Raw genomic sequence first — 19,978 nt, forward strand, 5'->3', positions numbered from 1 at the left:
TTCACCGAGCGTAGAATTTTTTTTTTGGCGAGGCGTCCGTTGGAGGCCTAGACGCTCTGAGATAAATAACGCAAAATCATGCATTCTAAGCGCTTCCAGAACTCTTTCTTTTTGGTCCAAATAAGCAGATTACTATCGGATATTTGGGATAAATATGGGTATTTTGTAAAGAGTTCATCCAGAAAGGTTTTTCTTTCCTTATTGTAAAGGGTACATTTGAATAAAAAAAAAAATCTTCGTCTTCAACCGAGTTCATTGAACAAAACTGGCATGTTCTCTCTGATCTTGGCAACTGGATTATATATTTTTTCCATGTTCATCAATTTTTCGTTCGTAACGGCCTCTCTCTATGCGGAGACAATGATTACTTATTCTAAACTTAGTTAGTATAACTCTCTTATCTCTGTATTTAATATTGAAGTAATCTTCAAAAGTGAAATTATGTTTAAATTTAAAGTAGTTCCTCAATTTACTGTGATCATCTTTTTTTATTAAGTCTTTTTGATTGCTCCAATATGAAAAATTTCTAATTAAAATTTTGAATTTATTTTTACTGAGCTTTTTACAAAGTGATAAATTTAACCCAAGTTTTTCACTAAAACACTTTATGTTTGCATACAACGATTGATTAGCCACAGCTTTATCAGAGGAGCTTTCAATATAAGCATCACTTAAGAGATCACATCTTCGCTAGCCAAGGGTTACGATTCACTCCCGCTTTCTTCTTTGAAGAGAGCGGGAGAGAATCGTAACCCTTGGCTAGCGAAGATGAAGAGATCAAGGCGATGCCAATACATACACATTTGAATTACTATGTTAATATATAAAGGAAATCTACCTAGCTCTGATATAACTCCAATATTTGCGCAATTTTTGGAGACACCAAGAACATACTTGCAAAATTTAAGATTTAATATATCAGGTTCCCAATCTTTGAAGATTTCAAAAAGATGCATGGCTCTTCTTTTTGGAGTCAAATTTAACATATCCCTTATTTCACAGCCATATAAAGCTATTGGCTTGCCGGATGGTGTGATCAAATATATGAAGTAAAGTCTTAAAAGATGGAGAACAAGACTTAAAGTTTTTGTAAAATTTAAAAGAAGCCTTTAGTCCTTTATCATATAGGTTTTTTCTAGCTGCATTAAATTTTCCAGTATAAGTAAGAACTAGTCCTAAGTATTTATAGAATTTCACACACTCTATTCAGTCTACTCTATTCTGTTTGCACCTATATTAAATTCATCTGACAGTCATCTTCCATTTTTATTGAAGATTATAATTTGTGTTTTCATTGTGTTTATTTCAAGACACCAGTCATTACAATATTGGTATAAAATATCAAGTTGGATTTGTAACCCCTTTTTATTATCTGAAAATAACACCAGGTCATCCGCATAGAGAAGGCAAGGTAAATCTAGATCAGAGTCTAACGGAGAAAAAATACAATATTGTATAAGGTGCTTGGAAAAAGTCTATCTCAATCAACTTTTGGATGAGAAGCTTAGAGTTTAAGAATTTGAAAGAACGTTTTTCATTTCATACATTGAATATCAACTTTAAACAAATTCCCAATTTAAGTTAAGAAGGAGGGATATCAGTGAAACAACTATGTGAATTAAGTGTTTTTTTGTTTTTTTTTTTATCCTACATTGAACTTTTGGTGTCGTCCCTTGGTCATGTCATTGTTTCCGTTATTGGTTAAAAAAAAGGGGGAGGGTACCGTACTTTAAGGATTTTTTTAGTCAGCAATGGCCAACATCGAAGGTCGTAATTTTTTCAAAATAAGTTTTTTAGTGCACAGGTTCTTTAGTTTGCATAAGGATTTTCAGTACCTTTAAATTAATTTTTATTGCGTAACATTTTACAATAAATCGATGATAAACATATTTGTGAAGCATGCATATAAAATACGGTGTTAACAAAAGACCTTAATATTGACTGAATGAATTACTGGCATCGTATATAACACATTTACTTGGAGGGTCTAGATGGTGCTTACAGAATTATGGACAATAACATACAGAAGCAACAGAAAAACTATCTAAATTATATTTTTTACACAAAATTAGCAAATATTATCTAAGTCGGCGCCCCTGTTCCCTTTGTGCATTCTTATATTTCCAAGTCATCGATAAATGTACGATCATTGTTACAAAAACTGAAGAACTCATAGATGTATGTACAGAAAAGGTGATAATAAATAATCCTATATATTATATGTACATGTACTATAGTTTTAAACGTGTTTTCAAACATGGCAATACAATGTATCTCGTAATTCAAGACAAGTATGGGCTTTGCTCATTGTTTGCAACTTGAAGGCCGTACCTATAGTTGTTAATTTCCGTGTTATTTTGGTAAAATCCGATATTGTTATGATTCTAATGGGACTGACAGAGTGTAATGATCCAAGTGGATATGGTGTAAAATTAAACCCCAAAATACAATCAAACGGGACAGATCTGTATGGTTTAAATGCATACACCATTTAAGAAATGTGCACAATTATTATAGAATTTGAGAAAAATGCATATAATATTTCGGAGTTTAGTATGACGTCCATTATCACTGAACTAGTACACATTTTTGTTTAGGGGCCAGCTAAAGAACGCCTCCGAAGCGGGATTTCATCGCTGTGTTGAAGACCCATTGATTGCATTCGCCTGTTTTCTGCTTTTTGGTCGGGTTGTTGTCTCTTTGACACATCCCGGCCCATTTCATTCTCAATTTTATTTTATATAGAATTAGAACAAAATCATACAGAAGTTGAAAAAATGCATACACATTCTTATTTAGGTGACACGGGTGGGGATTTAATCGCTGTGTTGAAAATCAATTGGTCGCGTTGGGCTGTTTTCTGCTTTTTGTCTGGTTGTTGTCTCTTTGACACAGTCCCGCTTCCATTCTCAACTTATATAGAAATAGAGAAAAATGCATATACAGTTAGAGAAAAATGCATATACAGTAAAAGAAAATTACATTTACCCAGAATTCTAAATATGTCTACTTGCCCCACCTAGACATAATCTGCAAACCCTACCGGATTACATGAGATCGCCCCGTTTTTCGATTCGGTCCAGTCTTTAGTTTTTTTAGTAAACGTTCGTAGAATTGTTAGTATTTTCGCCTTTTCCTCGTATTTTGTCATGGTAATGTCTGTTTTTCTTAGACTTATATATATATTTTTATTGGATACCTATATATATATATACATATACAACTCGTCTAAACATCAACCCAACAATGTTAGATCTGTAAATTTGCTTTCGCAAATTTTTGGTTCTTCCCTCGCCGGGATTCGAACCCATGCTTCTGTGATATCGTGACACCAAATCGCCTGCACTGCAGCCGTCCCGCTAGACCACACGACCACCTGGGCTCTCTATATAAACGAGTCTAAATTGAACACTACGTTCAAACCTATGATTGCGTTGGATAAATATATATATGCAATCACGGATGGAGCCATTTTGAAAAGGAAAAAGGGGGGTCATTTTTAACCAACCCCCTTCCCCGTTCTGTTTTTCTTAGGCTTATGATTTTTGATTGCATATCCATCTAGTCAGGGATGAAGTCCGTTTTATAAAAGGGGAAAATGGGGTCCACCGACCGGAACACTTCTCCTTCTGAATGGGCCGATGTAATCGCTATTTTTTTTAATCTACCATCTGAACATCCCTTTTCCATGGATCCGCAAATGTTATCGATCCCTTTTTCAACCCCCCCCCTCTCCAACCTTAAAGACTGTCCTTTTACTAATTAAAGCATACACATTTTACTTTTCTTATATTCAGATATATGGAAATTACAATCAAATTTTAATTTAAATCCATTTTGACACATGTCATTTCTTCAGGTTACCTATATAACAGTGAACAAGGAAGTCCTCGTCTATAATATATACGTTTACAATCATATAAAACCAATATTTAAATATTCAAAGGAACATTTTTTGAACGATTCTTTTATTCAAACTTACAATGCCTCGATGCATTTTAAAGTAATATAAGTTTTAAAAACTTCTAATCGACAACATTGATCATTTACATGTTGTAAATCAATATATAAAAAAATACAATATTAGACGAAATTCAAAATGGCGAAAGTAAGACGAGGTCGTTTTACTCTTTCAACCAATATTATTATGACAGCATCATTAATCACTAGGGTAAGTTAATATACTTTTTAAAATAACTTATAATCTGAAATTGTTCGTTAAAGTTAATCATATACTAATGTAATATGAGACGGTCACTCGCTGGAGAGGCGGTATTTTTTTTTTTGGGGGGGGGGGGTGCCTGCCACCCTTTTGTCGGAAATTTTTCGTGTACATGTATAGGGAATTACTGGAGCGGGCAAGGAGTGCCCTCTATGTTTATGAAATTTCTGGATCCGCCGGATGGTTTGCTTTGATATGATAATATTAGATATATATTTGTATATTTGCACGGAGCTATACATATTTTAGGAGTATTTGCATTTCCCATTGTTAGTACGGACTAAACCAAAGATGAAAAAAATATAAAATATATTTTCGTCTAAAGAATTTTCTTAATTATTTTATTGACTTGTAAATTCTTTTTATTCTTTCTTTCATTAACTTACCAGGTTACACCCCGCCACTATGATCTACTATAAAAAGACCGAATTATCATTCTCATCTTGTTTATTTTTGACATTTCATATTTCCTATTTATCATTTGGATTTTTCTTTCTTTTTTTAACACGGATAAAAAAAAAAAAAAAAAAAATATATCAAAGGTCAAAATGAGGTAAAATGAAATATCGAAAGGTTAGAATATGGACACTCGGGAGACAGAAAAAAAGGTCTACTATAAAAGAAGTGAAAAGAAAAGATGCAAAACTATAGATTTTCTTCAAATGGAAGTGGTCCGCATTATACAAAAAGAAAATCATTTCAAATGAACTATAACGTTACATTTGATTATAGCAAATGTTCGATTCGGCAAAAAACGTATGCCTCTGCTATACCTCATAGGTGTTTTTCCTTTGTTTTCACTGCACCCTATGATAGTACACCGGTAAAAGTGAACACATTTATGCTCAAACTGAATGCCGGGACATACACAAACAGATATAAACTTCGAGGATCTGATAACTGAAAACTGAACAAAAATTCATTTGCATCTCGAGGAAGGTATTACAAATTTGAACAAAACAATAGCCGTATCAATATTGTCACTATCTGTACAGACATAGTTATTTACTGGAGACACCAGGGACAAACAGTCCACCAAGCAGAGGTATCGATACAGTGGTATTAATAACATCAACGGACTCAAGGGGAAAACCCGGTAACCAAGGGGGTAAACCCGGTAAGACCTCTTTATGGTCCCAAAATTTAAGTGTTTTACAAAGATGTTAAACTGTTAACTTTTACTTATTTATTGGAACGTAACATACTTTTGTTACATATGATCAATTCGAGCTGTTTTTGATAATACAATAGACATGCATCAGATACTAGCATCATTTTTGCATGTAAAAATAATAGCATTCAAACTGTATCAGTTATCTGGAATAACTGTATACCCATAATGTGTTTACAAATTATATGACTTGAGAGAAAACGAAATTATAGTATTTCAAAAAGACACCACAGGACCGTATTTGTCAAAAAAATGTAGCCTCCACACTAATATGATTGAAGAACGGACTGACGGACGGCGAGGCTTTAATGAATACAACCCCAAGTTTCAGTTGTGGGGGCATATAATCAAACCACTTATATTCTATAAGATGTTTTAAAAGACATAAATGATATATCATTCTAGATAATTCGTTAGCTACCAAGCGCTTTGCTCACTCGAATCCACTACCAACAAATGTAATGACTTGAACCCACTTGGGGCTCTCAGATCCCTACCCGAGGTTCGGTTATTCACGTTAAAATGATCTAGCTACGCCACTCATAAGACCTCATTCAGACCAGTGGTGGCTTTAAACTATTTCTAGAGATATCATCCGCACCCATTATAATCATTATAATCATTGTAATCATGATAATCTCAATCAACGTTTTCAGACTCTGGCTTTCGGATATATCATGATGTCAATCTACATCAAAGTTGGCGATGATATTCTGGATGAAGACGTCATTAAAGTCGTGGATATGGAAGATGTAGCCGGCATGCCTCTTGGAACAACAATAAAATCCATTGTGTGGTCTTTGATTGGGGTTTTTGTTCTCGAACTTATTACTGGAATATTTGGTATTTGGGGAGCTATTGGACGAAGACAGCGGATGTTAGCGATAGTAAGTATTGCAAATTAAAGCAGAGGTGGATTAAGGGGGAGGTGGACCCACTCCTTTTAAAAGAAAAATCATGTATCCACACATGGAAAGCGATATGTATTTGGACTTTCTGTGTAGAAAATCGACATTAACAGTTTTTAATTTCTAAGAACTTGAATTTTTGATTTAAATCTCGAACAAATCGCTATGTATACATTTTGCGCTGACTTCGAGCAACGTTAACTTGGGTTAAGCAATCATCAATCACAGTTTGTTAGAATCATATAGAAATCATGTGATTCATTATACTAGTAAGTCTTTTCTGTTGGTAAGTCATGTTGCACCATTCAATTACTGACACATCCACGCATTGATTAAAAAAACCTAAACAGTAATATAATAAAAAAGGAAAACAGTTTTTAAATGAAAAGAAATCGAATGATTTATTGCTGTTTTCTTAATGTCCAGCGGCAGATATTTCATGCATGGTCAGGATGATAAAATGAAATATTAACGACAAAAGTGTAAATATTCACGATCGTGTGTACAAATTCTCATATTCTGTTTACAAATTATGTGACCTGAAAGAAAACGAAATTAGAGATTTTTTTAAACGACGCGACATAACATGTGTCCAAAAGTGTATGGCCACCGCACTCACTTGATTTTGTTGCTTCGTTATGCAATATCTAAATAATAACTTACGTTTTATTATAACAGTCATCATCTTCTAAAGTAATAAAATACGTCAAATTTATATAGTTAGCTGAAAACCAATATGTTTGAGAAAACTTTAAAAATAAAATAAGATTTTGATTATGAATTATTTTTCAATTACAGACCGTTTTGATGAGTTCATTGATGATAATAATCTACGGTATATACTTAGTGATTCTTTCTATATTATACCATCAGGTTAGTATATACATAATACAGTGAAACCTGGCTAAACCGAATCCTGTATAAACCGAAAACCTGTATAAACCAAACATGTTCTGAAGCACCTTTGTTTCAAATTGTATGAGTTGTGAATCTGATAAAACCGAACATCAGCTTAAATCGAATAAAATATTACGTTCAAAAGAGGTTCGGTTTAAACAGGTTTCACTGTATATACATACAGCCCCTTTTTTATGCATTTTGTATTTACATTGTGTCATAGATCAAATTATTCGTTCAGCGTATATTCTCTAGTTTGTGTTAATTAATACGTCTTTTGATTGAGTTCATTTCAATAGATAGTTTATGGTGTGTCTATCTATGTTGTAATGTTACACTATTGTTTCAGCTTAGGGTGAAGGTTGGTACCTATTAAAACGATTAAACTCGCTGCATTTGCTAAATAATATATCAGTCCTGAGTCAAGAACCTGTTGCTCAGTGGTTGAAGACTTTACTTTGACTTATAATGGGTTACTTTTACAAATTGTGAGAGGTGTCTCATTGGCACTCATATCACATCTTCTTATATCTATGTACTAGTACTCATGATTTGAATACCGCTATATGAGACAAAGATCTGCAAGTGTCTTATGGTAAGCGTTCTATTTCAAATCTACATCATAGTAAAACAACAACATATCATCTAACATTTTATTTTGTGGGGATGCTTCATTTGGCCTAATGTTTTACTGCCTTATTTGCACGAGGATTTGGTGGGGTCTACAGAGTACAGAATAATGTTTAAAAATAAAAGATAGAGAAACTGAATGGATCAACATATTAATAATTGCATAATGAGGTGCTATAACATGCAGAGAGAAGATATTGGTTATTAAACTGCTTGTAGTTCTCTGTTGTTAAATTGTTGTTTTCGTAACATCCAGTGGCAAATATTTCACAACTTCTTCATGTTTAAACAGGAAGAGAAAAAATATTAACGAAGTGATCTTGGCAAATCTTTTACGGAGTTGGTGTGTAAGTGATAACTGACAAGCCGACAGACTACAGTATGAGGAAAGCACATCTGAAGTCCAAAAGCTATAAAGGACATTCTGTTAACTCGTTCTGATCTTCGTCATCGTACCATGTCTTCAGAGAATGATTTTTTTCTCTCAAAACGATAGATTTGACTTGATACCAAAATTTGAAACTTAGAAATACTGAATTTTTGATATTGCATAGGTGGCATGCATAGTTCACCCCAACATCTTAAATTATTACCGGTCACACCGGTAATCTCACATCTTTTGAATATAAACAATGGTAATGTCAATATTCAATTTTCTCTGCGTGCATACATAAACTCTTATACATTCTTTTTTTATTTTTTGAAATACAAATTTTAAATCATTAAGATTTGATGTTCTTATCACAAGGACTCTCATAAACTAGTAAACTAATATTTGCCCCCTATTTTCAGTCTTTGTTATAAAGTCAATATTCGTATATTGTGTGGGTAGTAAAAGTAAAAACACAAAAATACTAAACTCCGAGGAAAATTCAAAAAGGAAAATAAAAAAACAAAAGGCAAAATCGAGAGTCCAAACATATCAAACGAATGGATTACAACTGTCATATTCCTGACTTGGTACATGCATTTTCTAATGTAGAAAATGGTGGTTTGGACCTGGTTTTATAGCTAGCTAAACCTCTCACTTTTATGACAGTCGCATCAAATTCCATTACATTGTCAACGATGAATGAACAAAACAAACATACTCAAAGAGTAAAAATGTCAAAAATAGGGGTACAGCATTAATAGTTAATACATGTATACTGTGGCAGATGTTATATTTTTTTTCTGAAATAGGCAGAAAATAGGAAAAATAATACGATGATTAAAAAGGTGTCTTCGGTATCAGACCCTTTAGATACATTATAAATGTGCCAATAACTTAAAACAACCGTCATTGTAAGATATAAAACATAAAAGAAAATGAAATAAAATGTCTGTTCAAAATTCTTGACTTTGCTTAAGAACGTCGAAATATATTATTGTAGAAGTCAAGCCTACGTGATACATTGTACACTTATACGCAAGCTTATCGCCAAGGTCCGTCTTATATGTCAAGCACATACTATTATGATACTTTTCCAAGCTTTTTATCTAAGGTAAGTTCTATCTTATTTTGATATAGCATTTTTAAGAAGAGTATATAACGTCCTTAGTTTCAAATACCAAAAGGACATCTCCAAGTGTATGGTCAGTGACTATTTGCTCGTTGAATCTATGCATACTAGAAAGAAAAACGCATAAGCGCGGATATAAATGACGTTTTGTTTATGTATCAATGATAACAGCAAACTCATATTTTTAGCTCACCGGGCCCGAAGGGCCAAGTGAGCTTTTCTCATCACTTGGCGTCCGTCGTCCGTCGTCTGTCGTCTGTCGTCCGTCGTTAACTTTTACAAAAATCTTCTCCTCTGAAACTACTGGGCCAAATTTGACCAAACTTGGCCACAATCATCATTGATGTATCTAGTTTAAACTTTGTGTTTTTTTACCCGGCCAACCAACCAAGATGGCCGCCATGGCTAAAAGTATAGGGGTAAAATGCAGTTTTTGGCTTATAACTCAAAAACCAAAGCATTTATAGCAAATCTGACACAGCGTAAAATTGTTAATCAGGTCAAGATCTATCTGTCCTGAAATTTTCAGATGAATCAGACAACCCATTGTTGGGTTGCTGCCCCTAAATTGGTAATTTTAAGGAAATTTTACTGTTTTTGGTTATTATCTTGAATATTATTATAGATGAAGATTAACTGTAAACCACAATAATGTTCAGCAAAGTAAGATTTACAAATAAGTCAACATTACCAAAATGGTGAGTTGACCCCTTTAGGAGTTATAACCCTTTATAGGCAATTTTTAACCATTTTTCGTAAATCTCCATGATCTTTTACAAAAATCTTCTTCTCTGAAACTACCGGGCCAAATTAATCCAAACTTAGCCACAATCATCATTGATGTATCTAGTTAAAAAATTGTGTTTTTTTACCCGGCCAACCAACCAAGATGGCCGCCACGGCTAAATAGAGAACATGGAGGTTAAATGCAGTTTTTGGTTATTACTCAAAAACCAAAGCATTTAGAGCAAATCTGACAAGGGGTAAAATTGTTAATCTGGTCAAGATCTATCTGCCCTGAAATTTTAAGATGAATGGGAAAACCCGTTGTTGGGTTGCTGCCCTTGAATTGGTAATTTTAAGGTAGCAATACACAGTTAGGAAAAAAACTTAAAATTGACACTCATAATTTTTAAACACCCTCTTTCCCCTCCTGTCTAACAAAGAAGGCTTTATATGTGTGTTATGCATGTATATGTCGTGTACAAGTTGCGATTTTGTACAGGTTATAACATGTACAAAAATGTTGTACATGTTATATATATACAACTTGTATAATGCAAAAATACAAGTTATAACATGTACAAAAGTACCTCTACTTTGAAAACATGTGTTTGTGGCCTTTGGATGTTGTCTGCTCTATAGGCGGGTTGTTATCTTTTAGACACATACCCCATTTGCATTCCCAATTTTATTTGTAGACACATCTGTCCTGGCTATACTCTTATGTCTTTTAGTGTCAACTAGAATGAAAGTATTTTACTATTGCCCTCAAAGTGGACACTCATAATTATAATTCATCAAATAAAGATATGACCATAGATAGACATAACAGTGATCATAAGACATGTTCTAAGATATATCATAAGATATGTCCTAAGATTTATTTTATGACAGGTCTTAGGAATGCTTCGTAATACCGACCCCTGGCCATTAACTATATCAAAAAAGGACAAAACACACTAACATGAAGGAATAATAAAAAAGTTATGAAAATATTATTGAGGTTAATAACGTCTGTTACGATAATAGAAACATATCCTTATTTTTCGATTTTGTACAAGTTAAAACCATTTTTAAGCAATATTTTGTACAGGTTATAACATGTACGAGGTACTTTTGTACATGTTATAACTTGTATTTTTGCATTATACAAGTTATAACATGTACAATATTTTTGTACACGTTATAACCTGTACAAAATCGCAACTTGTACACGACATATATACTTGTAGAAAGAAAATCTTCCATAGATTTGATTTCTAATGGTCATAAGGGTGAAATATAATCCCTTTTGGGTGTAACCATGGCAACAATCTGCATTTCTTAGATACAAAATATAGCGAAAAAGGGGAGTGAACATGTCACAAAAGTCTCCAAAATTTGGTCTAAGGAAAATTTCAATGAATTACAGTGATACTTTATGTGTACTAGTAATTACACCCATATGCTGCAACCACGAAATCTTTCGTTCATTTTTATGCATTATTTTACTTTTGTCATGGATAGCACGTGTTGTCCTAATTTTGAATTTTATACGGATATAAAATATAATTCTAGGAACCATTTTGAATTTAATGCGGAAATCAAATAGAATTTTAGGAATACGGCCAACCATAATAACTGAATGTAATGTAGTAATATATGTTTATTGTAGTTGGGATGTGAACAAATATACACGTCTGGTGTTTATTACTGCTATGAAAACTATAATGAACAACTAAGTAGTTACCTGAAGACCTATTTTGGTTTGATTGTAACATCTATCGTGTGTCAGGTATGTGAATACAATTAAATCATTGTAGAATCTCAGATTGATACGTTGTACGTCGTCTATCAATAAAAGCAACAGTAGTATACCGCTGTTCAAAACTCATAAATCCATCGACAAAAAACAAAATCGTGATAACAAACTAAAACCGAGGGAAACGCATTAAATATAAGAGGAGAACAACGACACAACACCGAAACGCAACACACACAGAAACGGACAAAGCATCGACAAAACACCACGAGAATAACAAATATAACATCAAAACCAAATACATGAATTTGGGATAGACAAGTACCATGCCACGTCTTATCTCAATATCTCAAAAATAAGAGAAAACACAAACGACTCAACGTTAAAATGCAACACAAAGAAACGAACAATAATATAACAATGGCCATCTTCCTGACTTGGTACAGGACACTTTTAAAGGGGAATAAAAGTGGTGGGTTGAAATGACGCTCTTATTAAAAAAAGGTAAAGAGCCAAACAATGTTCAAAGATAAGAGCAGTAAGGACCCAACATTCCAAATGATTGGTACCATTATCGATAAATCAGCATCATATATAATTATATAGTTAAAAAAAGAGTATGCTTATGTCTGCGAGAACACCATTATGTTGTAACATTCTAAATAAACTCATTGTATTACAAACAATAGACACCAAAGCTTCCATACATAAATCAATTGACAAATATTCTAAGAGGTAGGGCCAATATGCCGAGGATTTTTTTCACAGAAGGGCCAATTTCAAAAAATGCCAACAGAGTAAAATTTACCATAAAAACAAAAAATAAAAATGCTTTTTGATCTCGATTTACATATAGTATGATATGTGTGATCAATTGTTAATTTAACCCTAAAAAAGGATGAAAGTCCAATATCCGGATTTTCGGGTGTTTTTATGTGGAAAAAACAGGGAATCCCCCAAGAAGGACATTTCAAACTAAAAAAAAGTAATGCTTTTTATGACTGTTGTTATTCATTCTGAAATACACCATTTTTTTCTGCATCAAAAAGTAAATAACCTATGCCTTTATCAAGGAAACAATTACTCGGTTTCACTTATTTAAGTATCGTGTTTATATATTGTCTTAAAAGGCAACTTTTGTACTATTAATCTTCTTCGATGAATATTATTATAGCTCATAATCAGTAATGATTCCTCATTAGAAAACCATGATAATGTGATGTTTTATTTGTTTCTTTTTAGATAGTAACTATAGTTGCAGTAGAATATACATACAGGAAGTTTGAGTTTAAGGAAAAGAAACCGAGAATTTCAGATAACAAATACTATTTACTGTTGACGTTACAGCATGGAATATTTCGAAGATTTGCCATATTTGTAAGAGATAATTGGAAAAGGTAACTAAGGAATATGAATATGATATAGGAACAAATTGTTACAAAAAGAACAAATACAAATATCTTTTTTACATAAATGTCATTGTATCCTATAGTTACAACAAACTCATTACACTAAAAATATCCACCTATAGGCAAGAATAGCAAGACTTCGATTTAAAAGAGTAACCGAATAATCCTCTGGCATGTAACAGTTCCATTGTCATCTTATATTTACACCATCTTGCCATTGCATTACTAGTGATCTTAACACAATTCAACATAAATGTCTCCGAAAGTTATTCCATGGTCCTAGATGCAGAGAATCCCGACGCATCAATTGAAACCATTACTTCAAAATTATTATGAATGACACAGGGGAATCCGCCATAACTTAAAGAGAAGTTGAAATAGACACATTGTCAGAATGGATTAAAGCTATCGCTGGTCTAAAAAAAATCCAGTCTAAAAGTTGAAATATTGTGAAAAAGAGAAAAAAATGTGAAATGTCTCATTTTTTCCTGATTAATTGTCATTGTTCCTGTGAACAAAGATTTACATATTATTGTTTTTGTATTTGAACCGCACTACTACGAGTGTCTTGTAAACGAACTAGGAATAAATGAGCACTCAGGTTATCCCAACTCAATAACATATAATTTAAAAAAAGGATATGATTTTTGAGAATCAGAAGTTTCATGACTACCTTTAACATCAAATTCAACTGCAAACTGAGGAATAACTTTGTGTGAACTGGACACCTGAAACAATGGTAAATTGCCTGCTCATCTGCAGGTTCTACAAAGGAAGATTGACAAAAATCTTGACACAAATCCATCCACAGTGAAAGAAAGTTTTCCAAAATACTGTGTAACTGTTTACTCGCGTATTGGTATTAATCATATTTGGATTCTTAAGAACTCAAAAGAACTTCTGGATAATTTCAAATCTCAATATTAAATTAATTTTATCAAAATTTTGATTTTCATCCCTTTATACCATTGTTCCCCGTGTCAAATTGAAAAATCGTCTTAAACTAAAAATCCGTAACGCTTTTTTATTTTGTTGTCCATTCGTTTGATGTGTTTTATCATTTGATTTTGCCATTTGATAGGGGACTTTGATTCTCTTTTTTTTACAATTCAAGATGGAGGAAGACACACATACCACCTTGATTAGGGACTTTCCTTTTTGAATTTTCCATGGAATTCAGTATTTTTGTGATTTACTTTTCAATATGAAAATGTCAGCTTAGTTATAAATTTATTTTTGGGGTACAATACGTCAAATTTTGTTCGAATCAGTATGTTTTAGTTTCTTCTTGACAACATATATTTTGAATTCATCGGCATTCCTATGAAATCGAACTGTTTGCATCTGTTCGTATTTTCATATGGATTGGAGATCTTTCAGATAATTTTCTCTTCAGTGAAAAATTCAAATACATCTCAATTTCAGGTCAAAATTGATGTTTATATCAGTAACCTTCAAGATTTGTTCACTAGTAAGTATACATTATTTGAAAATACTTCATCGATGTATTTGTGAACATAATTATGATAATACTAATTGAGTCGATGGCAACATTAAAGAAATACAGATTTTAGAATTTTCAGAAACATATATTTGGTATAGAAAAACAAATCAGGCAACTTTAATGAAAGCCTGATACGTGAACATGAAAACAATACGTTTTAAACATCATGCATCCAACTGTCCAAAGAGCTTTCTAAATGTGACTTTGCTTAAGATATTTTGACCAATATCAGTTGTAAATTCCCGTGCCAAATTATGCTGCAAAGTTGAGTGTGACTTTGCCAACTATATGAGTCCCAGAAAAAAACTGTATTGATTAGTCCTTATAAATCTTATATGTATATATCTGTTTCTTAAATATTTGATTTGAAACTAACTTAAGGATGTACTTTGGTGAGGTTAGGTAAAAATTAATAAATTAAGAAGTTAAAATAGATACTTTAAGTTGGTAGAGCATCAAGTAAGAATAGAAATAAGTTAAAGATATTGATAGGTCATCGAACTCCTTTTCAAGATATTTGAGATTTAAAATATGGCGGGAAAAGGCTGACTCTGACTTTTACCTTATATTTGCATTGGTATTATTAGGTCTCAAATCAAAAGACAGAAAATTAAGAATTTTCTAAAAGTTTGGTAAATGACCTTTCATGAGCTATTACGTCTTATGTGAAAAAATAAATGGGTGTTATGGAGCAAAATATTTTACAATGTATTGTATGGAAAAACACCAAGAAGTCCGAATATTTGTCACAGATTCCAAAACCTCACCCAAGTACATCCTTAACTCTGGTTTTCACCGAAAACGTACTATTTTGGTGTATTGGTCGGAATTAGTCAGGTGACATCGAACTGCTATGTGATAACGTTACGAAAAAGCACGCGATTATAACCGAAAGCAGTCGATATTTTGTCACCGCTAAGACCGATTTCGAAGAGTATGGAATTCACATACTAAAATGTAAAGCTTTTATGATACAGTAACGTTGTAAGTTATATGCTCTGAGTCTATAATAATTCGTATTAATATATTACTTTTAGGTAATTGGAACCGGATTACTAGGGCTTGGACTAACTCTGATTGGAGATATATTCATAAATAATTCAGCATTACGATATATATTTAGACAAATACAATTCCACAATTATTATTTCTATGACATTCTTGTGGGTGTAGCCGCTTCTGCTGTAGTGATTGGCGTTTTAACGATGGTTACATCTATAACTGGTTTAATTGGTTCATGGAGAAAGTCATCCAAATTATTGATCACGGTATGTAAAAGGCAAATTTATACATGTTATATGTCAACGCACACAGGTGATTGTGGACGGCGCTAACATACTTTTATATAAAAAAAGAAGATGTGATATGATTCCCAAATGAGACAAATCTCCACAAGAGACCAACATGACAAAGAAATTTTAAAACAACTGTAGGTCACCGTACGGCCTTCAAAAATGAGCAAAGTTCATACCGCATAGTCAACTGCTGTCGATCTTCAAGGCTTCAGTTAGGACACAAAAAAGAAAAAAGGTACTCAGAAAAACTTACAAAGACCGTATATAACTCAGTGTTGGCTACAGGTTGAAAAAGAGGAATATATATCTACAATTTCTTGTAGAATTTCTTTTGTAAATTGAACTTTGTTTAAATAAAAAGAAAAATCACAAAAATAAAGTCCCTAATCAAATCAAAAGCCCAAACACATGAAACGAATGGATAGCAACTGTCATATTCCTGACTTGGTACAGACATTTAATTTTGTAGAACAATTGTGGATTAAACCTGGTTTTTAAGCTCACTTGTACATGATTATTTAATTAATTTCCCTTGCATTATGGTAGTTAAATAAGTTTCTCTTTTAATTCTATTGTTTTGCAGAGTTCTGTAATGTCGAATATTTTACACATTCCTAGAATCATTGCTATAATCATATGGATTTATCTAGTAGAAGAGGTATGTATATTTATGTGGTTTTTAAATATTTTTTTTCTCTTAATTACAAAACAGTATGAATTTTTCCCCTGCAAACTTCGGATAGAGAAAACTCTGATAAAGCGAATTTTGTACATTAAAAATTGTACCGTTAATGTTATTTCCCCCTACTAATCCCCGAGGATATCACCAGCCTAATAATCAATACGTCAGTACTGCCATGAAAATACAGATATTGGTTTGTAGAAATTTGAAGGTCCTGAATATATGAAATATTTGAACTTATTTAGTCATTAGAGACGCCCAAATTCAAGCTTGAATATGAAAATTCTACCAAGTATGCTACATAATATGTCACTTTTTAGATGTTTTTTTTTTTTTTTTTTTTTTTTTTTTTTTTTTTATCATAAATGAAAGTGGCCATTTCCGTTGTTTCAGATACTACTTACATTAAAATATCAAGAATGAACACAAATGATTTTCGACTATTTTGGCCTCGATTATACCCGAAGAAACATTAATTCTCGAAACTTGAAACTGGTGCAGTAAAAAAGTATCATTAATGGCATCTATAAAAATGAGGAGGTATTCATTTGGTAGTATGTGAAAGGAATGCTTTCCATTTTGATCATTCATCATACCATCGCTGCCATAATGATTGATTATTCTATCTTTTTATCCTTATTTGGTGAAAAATATTGCAATTGAGTAATAATGCAATTTAACAATAACAATAATGACAGAAGAAACTTGAAATGTCACAATGTGAGCATTAATATTAATATTGTCACGACCACTGTGTCGATATCTCTGCTAATGGCCTGTTAGTCTCCCAGGGTATCACCAGCCCAGAAGCCAGGTCCTGACATACAATACCGATATTGTTCCCTTTAAATGTGCAGTCAAATTTTCAAAAGCATTTGAATTAAGAGATATATCTCCCTTATACTAAGCTCTGATTCCTGGTCAATGATTACTTTTGCTTGTAGTCTTTTTCTAATTTGTGTGCTTTTCAACGTTAATACTAGATTTAAAATTTCACATACTTTGGTTATCACAGAAAAGACGATAGATGTAGCGTCTGGTACTATAATATTAACACCGTTAATGTAATTCTCACAATCAATCTATATCTTTTATGGATGTTTGACTACCATCTATTTCATATCAAACATGTTTTAGTTTTGAGAAAATAATGTTTAAGACACGGACATTGACATACAGTAATAAAGCATGTAGGAATCAAATCTGTGGCATGTTCCATATTTGACGTCATGCCATCCAAAATCTATGGCAGATTTTGTAATTTTCTAATCTTTGACGGATTTTTTGTTGTTTCAAAATAAATGCCAAATTTTGTGCAAATGGAAAATAATGCAGTACATATAACCAATGACTTGTCTAAAACAAGTGGAAATGTACGGGAGCATGTCTATAAACATTTGTAAAATAAACATTTCATTATGTCATATTTCATAATGGTCAACCAAATCGTGATGGCAACCAACACATTTTGTAAATGATGATGTAATACACCTAATGTAAACTTCAATATTGAAATGTTGTGCCAATAAACATGTTCTAATCTGTGCGTTGTACCTGTTTTACTCACTCATTAAACAAACTAGTAAGTCACTTAACAAACAATATGGCATTTTTTTATATAAACAAATTTGAATTTTCACATTAAATTTATTTCATCGTGTCCAACACACACAGAAACGAACTACGAGACAACAACTGCCATTTGTCCGACTTGGTGCAGGACATTTTAAGAAAGAAATGGTAGGTTGAACCTGGTTTTGCGGCTAGCCAAACCTTGCGCTTTTATGTCAATGTTTAATAAAACACATTGCATGACAGGACAACAGTACAAATAAATGCAAGATCATTCAGGATAGAGAAATACCCAACTAAATATTACAATATGACATTTCGACCTGCTAAAAAAGTACCAGGCTTATAATTTTATACATCATACGTGCGTTTCGTCTATATCAGACGCACAGGTGACGAACAGTACCCATTGTTTTCATTTCACTGTCTTGATATTATTTTAGTGTTGCAATTGTTTTTGATATGTCACAAAATTAAATTCAAAGCCTCAAAGTAAAGCCTTAAAATGTTAAACATGTTAAGATGAAGCAAAAATGCTTGGCATTTATGAACGAAAGCGTAATTTAACTGACGGAAATGACTGAAATGATTGTTATATTTTGTTTAGATTGACGATGGTATGAAATATCAACTCGGTGTACAACAGCAAGGTTACTACTACGGCGACAACCAGAACACACTCACAAGAAATTGGAATGAAATGATAATGACAGTAAGATTTTAAACTGTGTCCGATTGTTATCATTTTCCGATTGCGTGTGGTGTTTTTGTCTACTTCTATTTATTATCTACGTTTGCTAAAACTGCCTCTATGTTACAATCGCTAAATTATATCAATCGCTTAGTTGATGTGTAAAGCATTTCTTTTTTTTACAAAACACGTCATCACGAATCATGCTGGTGTTTATCTATGTATTAATTAGTATAAGCTGCGGTAAAACGTCAATGTGACATCGATGAATAAACCAAGAAATCCAAAAACAAATATAACAAATTAACTCTTGTTGCACACATTGAAATTCAACAAAGGGAAGTAATTAAAACATTTCGAAAATCTAAATCTTTATATCACAATTAACGCGACGAATTGAAAAAAAATATCATGATTTTTTAGAATTATGAAAAGCAGGTAAACTAAATAATTCCATAGTAAAATAGTTTATTATGTAATTTTAAGTTATAAATCACGTATAATAAAAAAACGAAGGAATTCTTTTTAACCATACCATTGCTGTAATAACAGAACAGTTTAAAACAATATGACAACGTAAAGCCTTCAACAATTAGCAAAGTTCAAACCGTATAGAAAATCATATCCTGGTATGTCAAAATGTGAAACAATTTAGAAGAGAACTCACAGTAATACTGGTAACGTTGAAAAATCTAAACATATTTTATTGACAGTTACAATGCTGTGGAGTAAATTATTATTACGAAACTTTGTCCACTACATATGGAAATAGATTTTGTTGTACAAATGCTCATGAAAGTCGTATGGACCCTGGAAGCCATTATAGCGGTGCTGATAATATTATTTTGTCTTATTTCGGTGGATGCTATGAGCACAAAACAGATGTAAGTTTCGTAATTAAAGAAGATTCAAATATAAACTAGTAAGAATGAAAATGATTTAAAATAAATTCTACATTATAAATAGTTTGAAATCACTTGATCTATAGTTTATTCAGTGTAATAAGAAAAAATTCTAATTTTGTGTAATCT

At 32.4% G+C, this 19,978-nt stretch overlaps 1 protein-coding gene and 1 long non-coding RNA gene across 2 annotated transcripts; both read left to right on the forward strand.

Annotated features, from left to right (window-relative positions):
• Positions 1 to 4,014: 4,014 nt before the first annotated feature.
• Positions 4,015 to 16,041, forward strand: LOC134699533 (uncharacterized). Its single transcript, XM_063561128.1, has 8 exons — positions 4,015 to 4,171; positions 6,050 to 6,280; positions 7,100 to 7,174; positions 9,202 to 9,312; positions 11,708 to 11,827; positions 13,037 to 13,191; positions 14,629 to 14,674; positions 15,745 to 16,041. The coding sequence occupies exons 1-8, from the start codon at positions 4,100 to 4,102 to the stop codon at positions 16,039 to 16,041; spliced, it is 1,107 nt and encodes a 368-aa protein (XP_063417198.1). The 5' UTR covers positions 4,015 to 4,099.
• Positions 16,042 to 16,584: 543 nt separating this feature from the next.
• LOC134699458 (uncharacterized) lies at positions 16,585 to 19,740 on the forward strand. Its single transcript, XR_010103600.1, has 3 exons — positions 16,585 to 16,660; positions 18,864 to 18,968; positions 19,661 to 19,740. It is a non-coding gene; the product is annotated as an uncharacterized LOC134699458 (long non-coding RNA).
• Positions 19,741 to 19,978: the final 238 nt, after the last annotated feature.

Source organism: Mytilus trossulus, unplaced genomic scaffold, assembly GCF_036588685.1.
Source record: "Mytilus trossulus isolate FHL-02 unplaced genomic scaffold, PNRI_Mtr1.1.1.hap1 h1tg000070l__unscaffolded, whole genome shotgun sequence".
Lineage (NCBI taxonomy): Eukaryota > Metazoa > Mollusca > Bivalvia > Mytilida > Mytilidae > Mytilus > Mytilus trossulus.

Bases quoted from the DNA above. Each gene is read 5' to 3' on its own strand.
- LOC134699533 (XM_063561128.1), top strand. From the start codon at position 4,100: ATGGCGAAAGTAAGACGAGGTCGTTTTACTCTTTCAACCAATATTATT. The intron at 11,828-13,036 runs GTATGTGAATAC...GTTTCTTTTTAG, and splicing joins TAACATCTATCGTGTGTCAG to ATAGTAACTATAGTTGCAGT. The intron at 13,192-14,628 runs GTAACTAAGGAA...TCTCAATTTCAG, and splicing joins GTAAGAGATAATTGGAAAAG to GTCAAAATTGATGTTTATAT.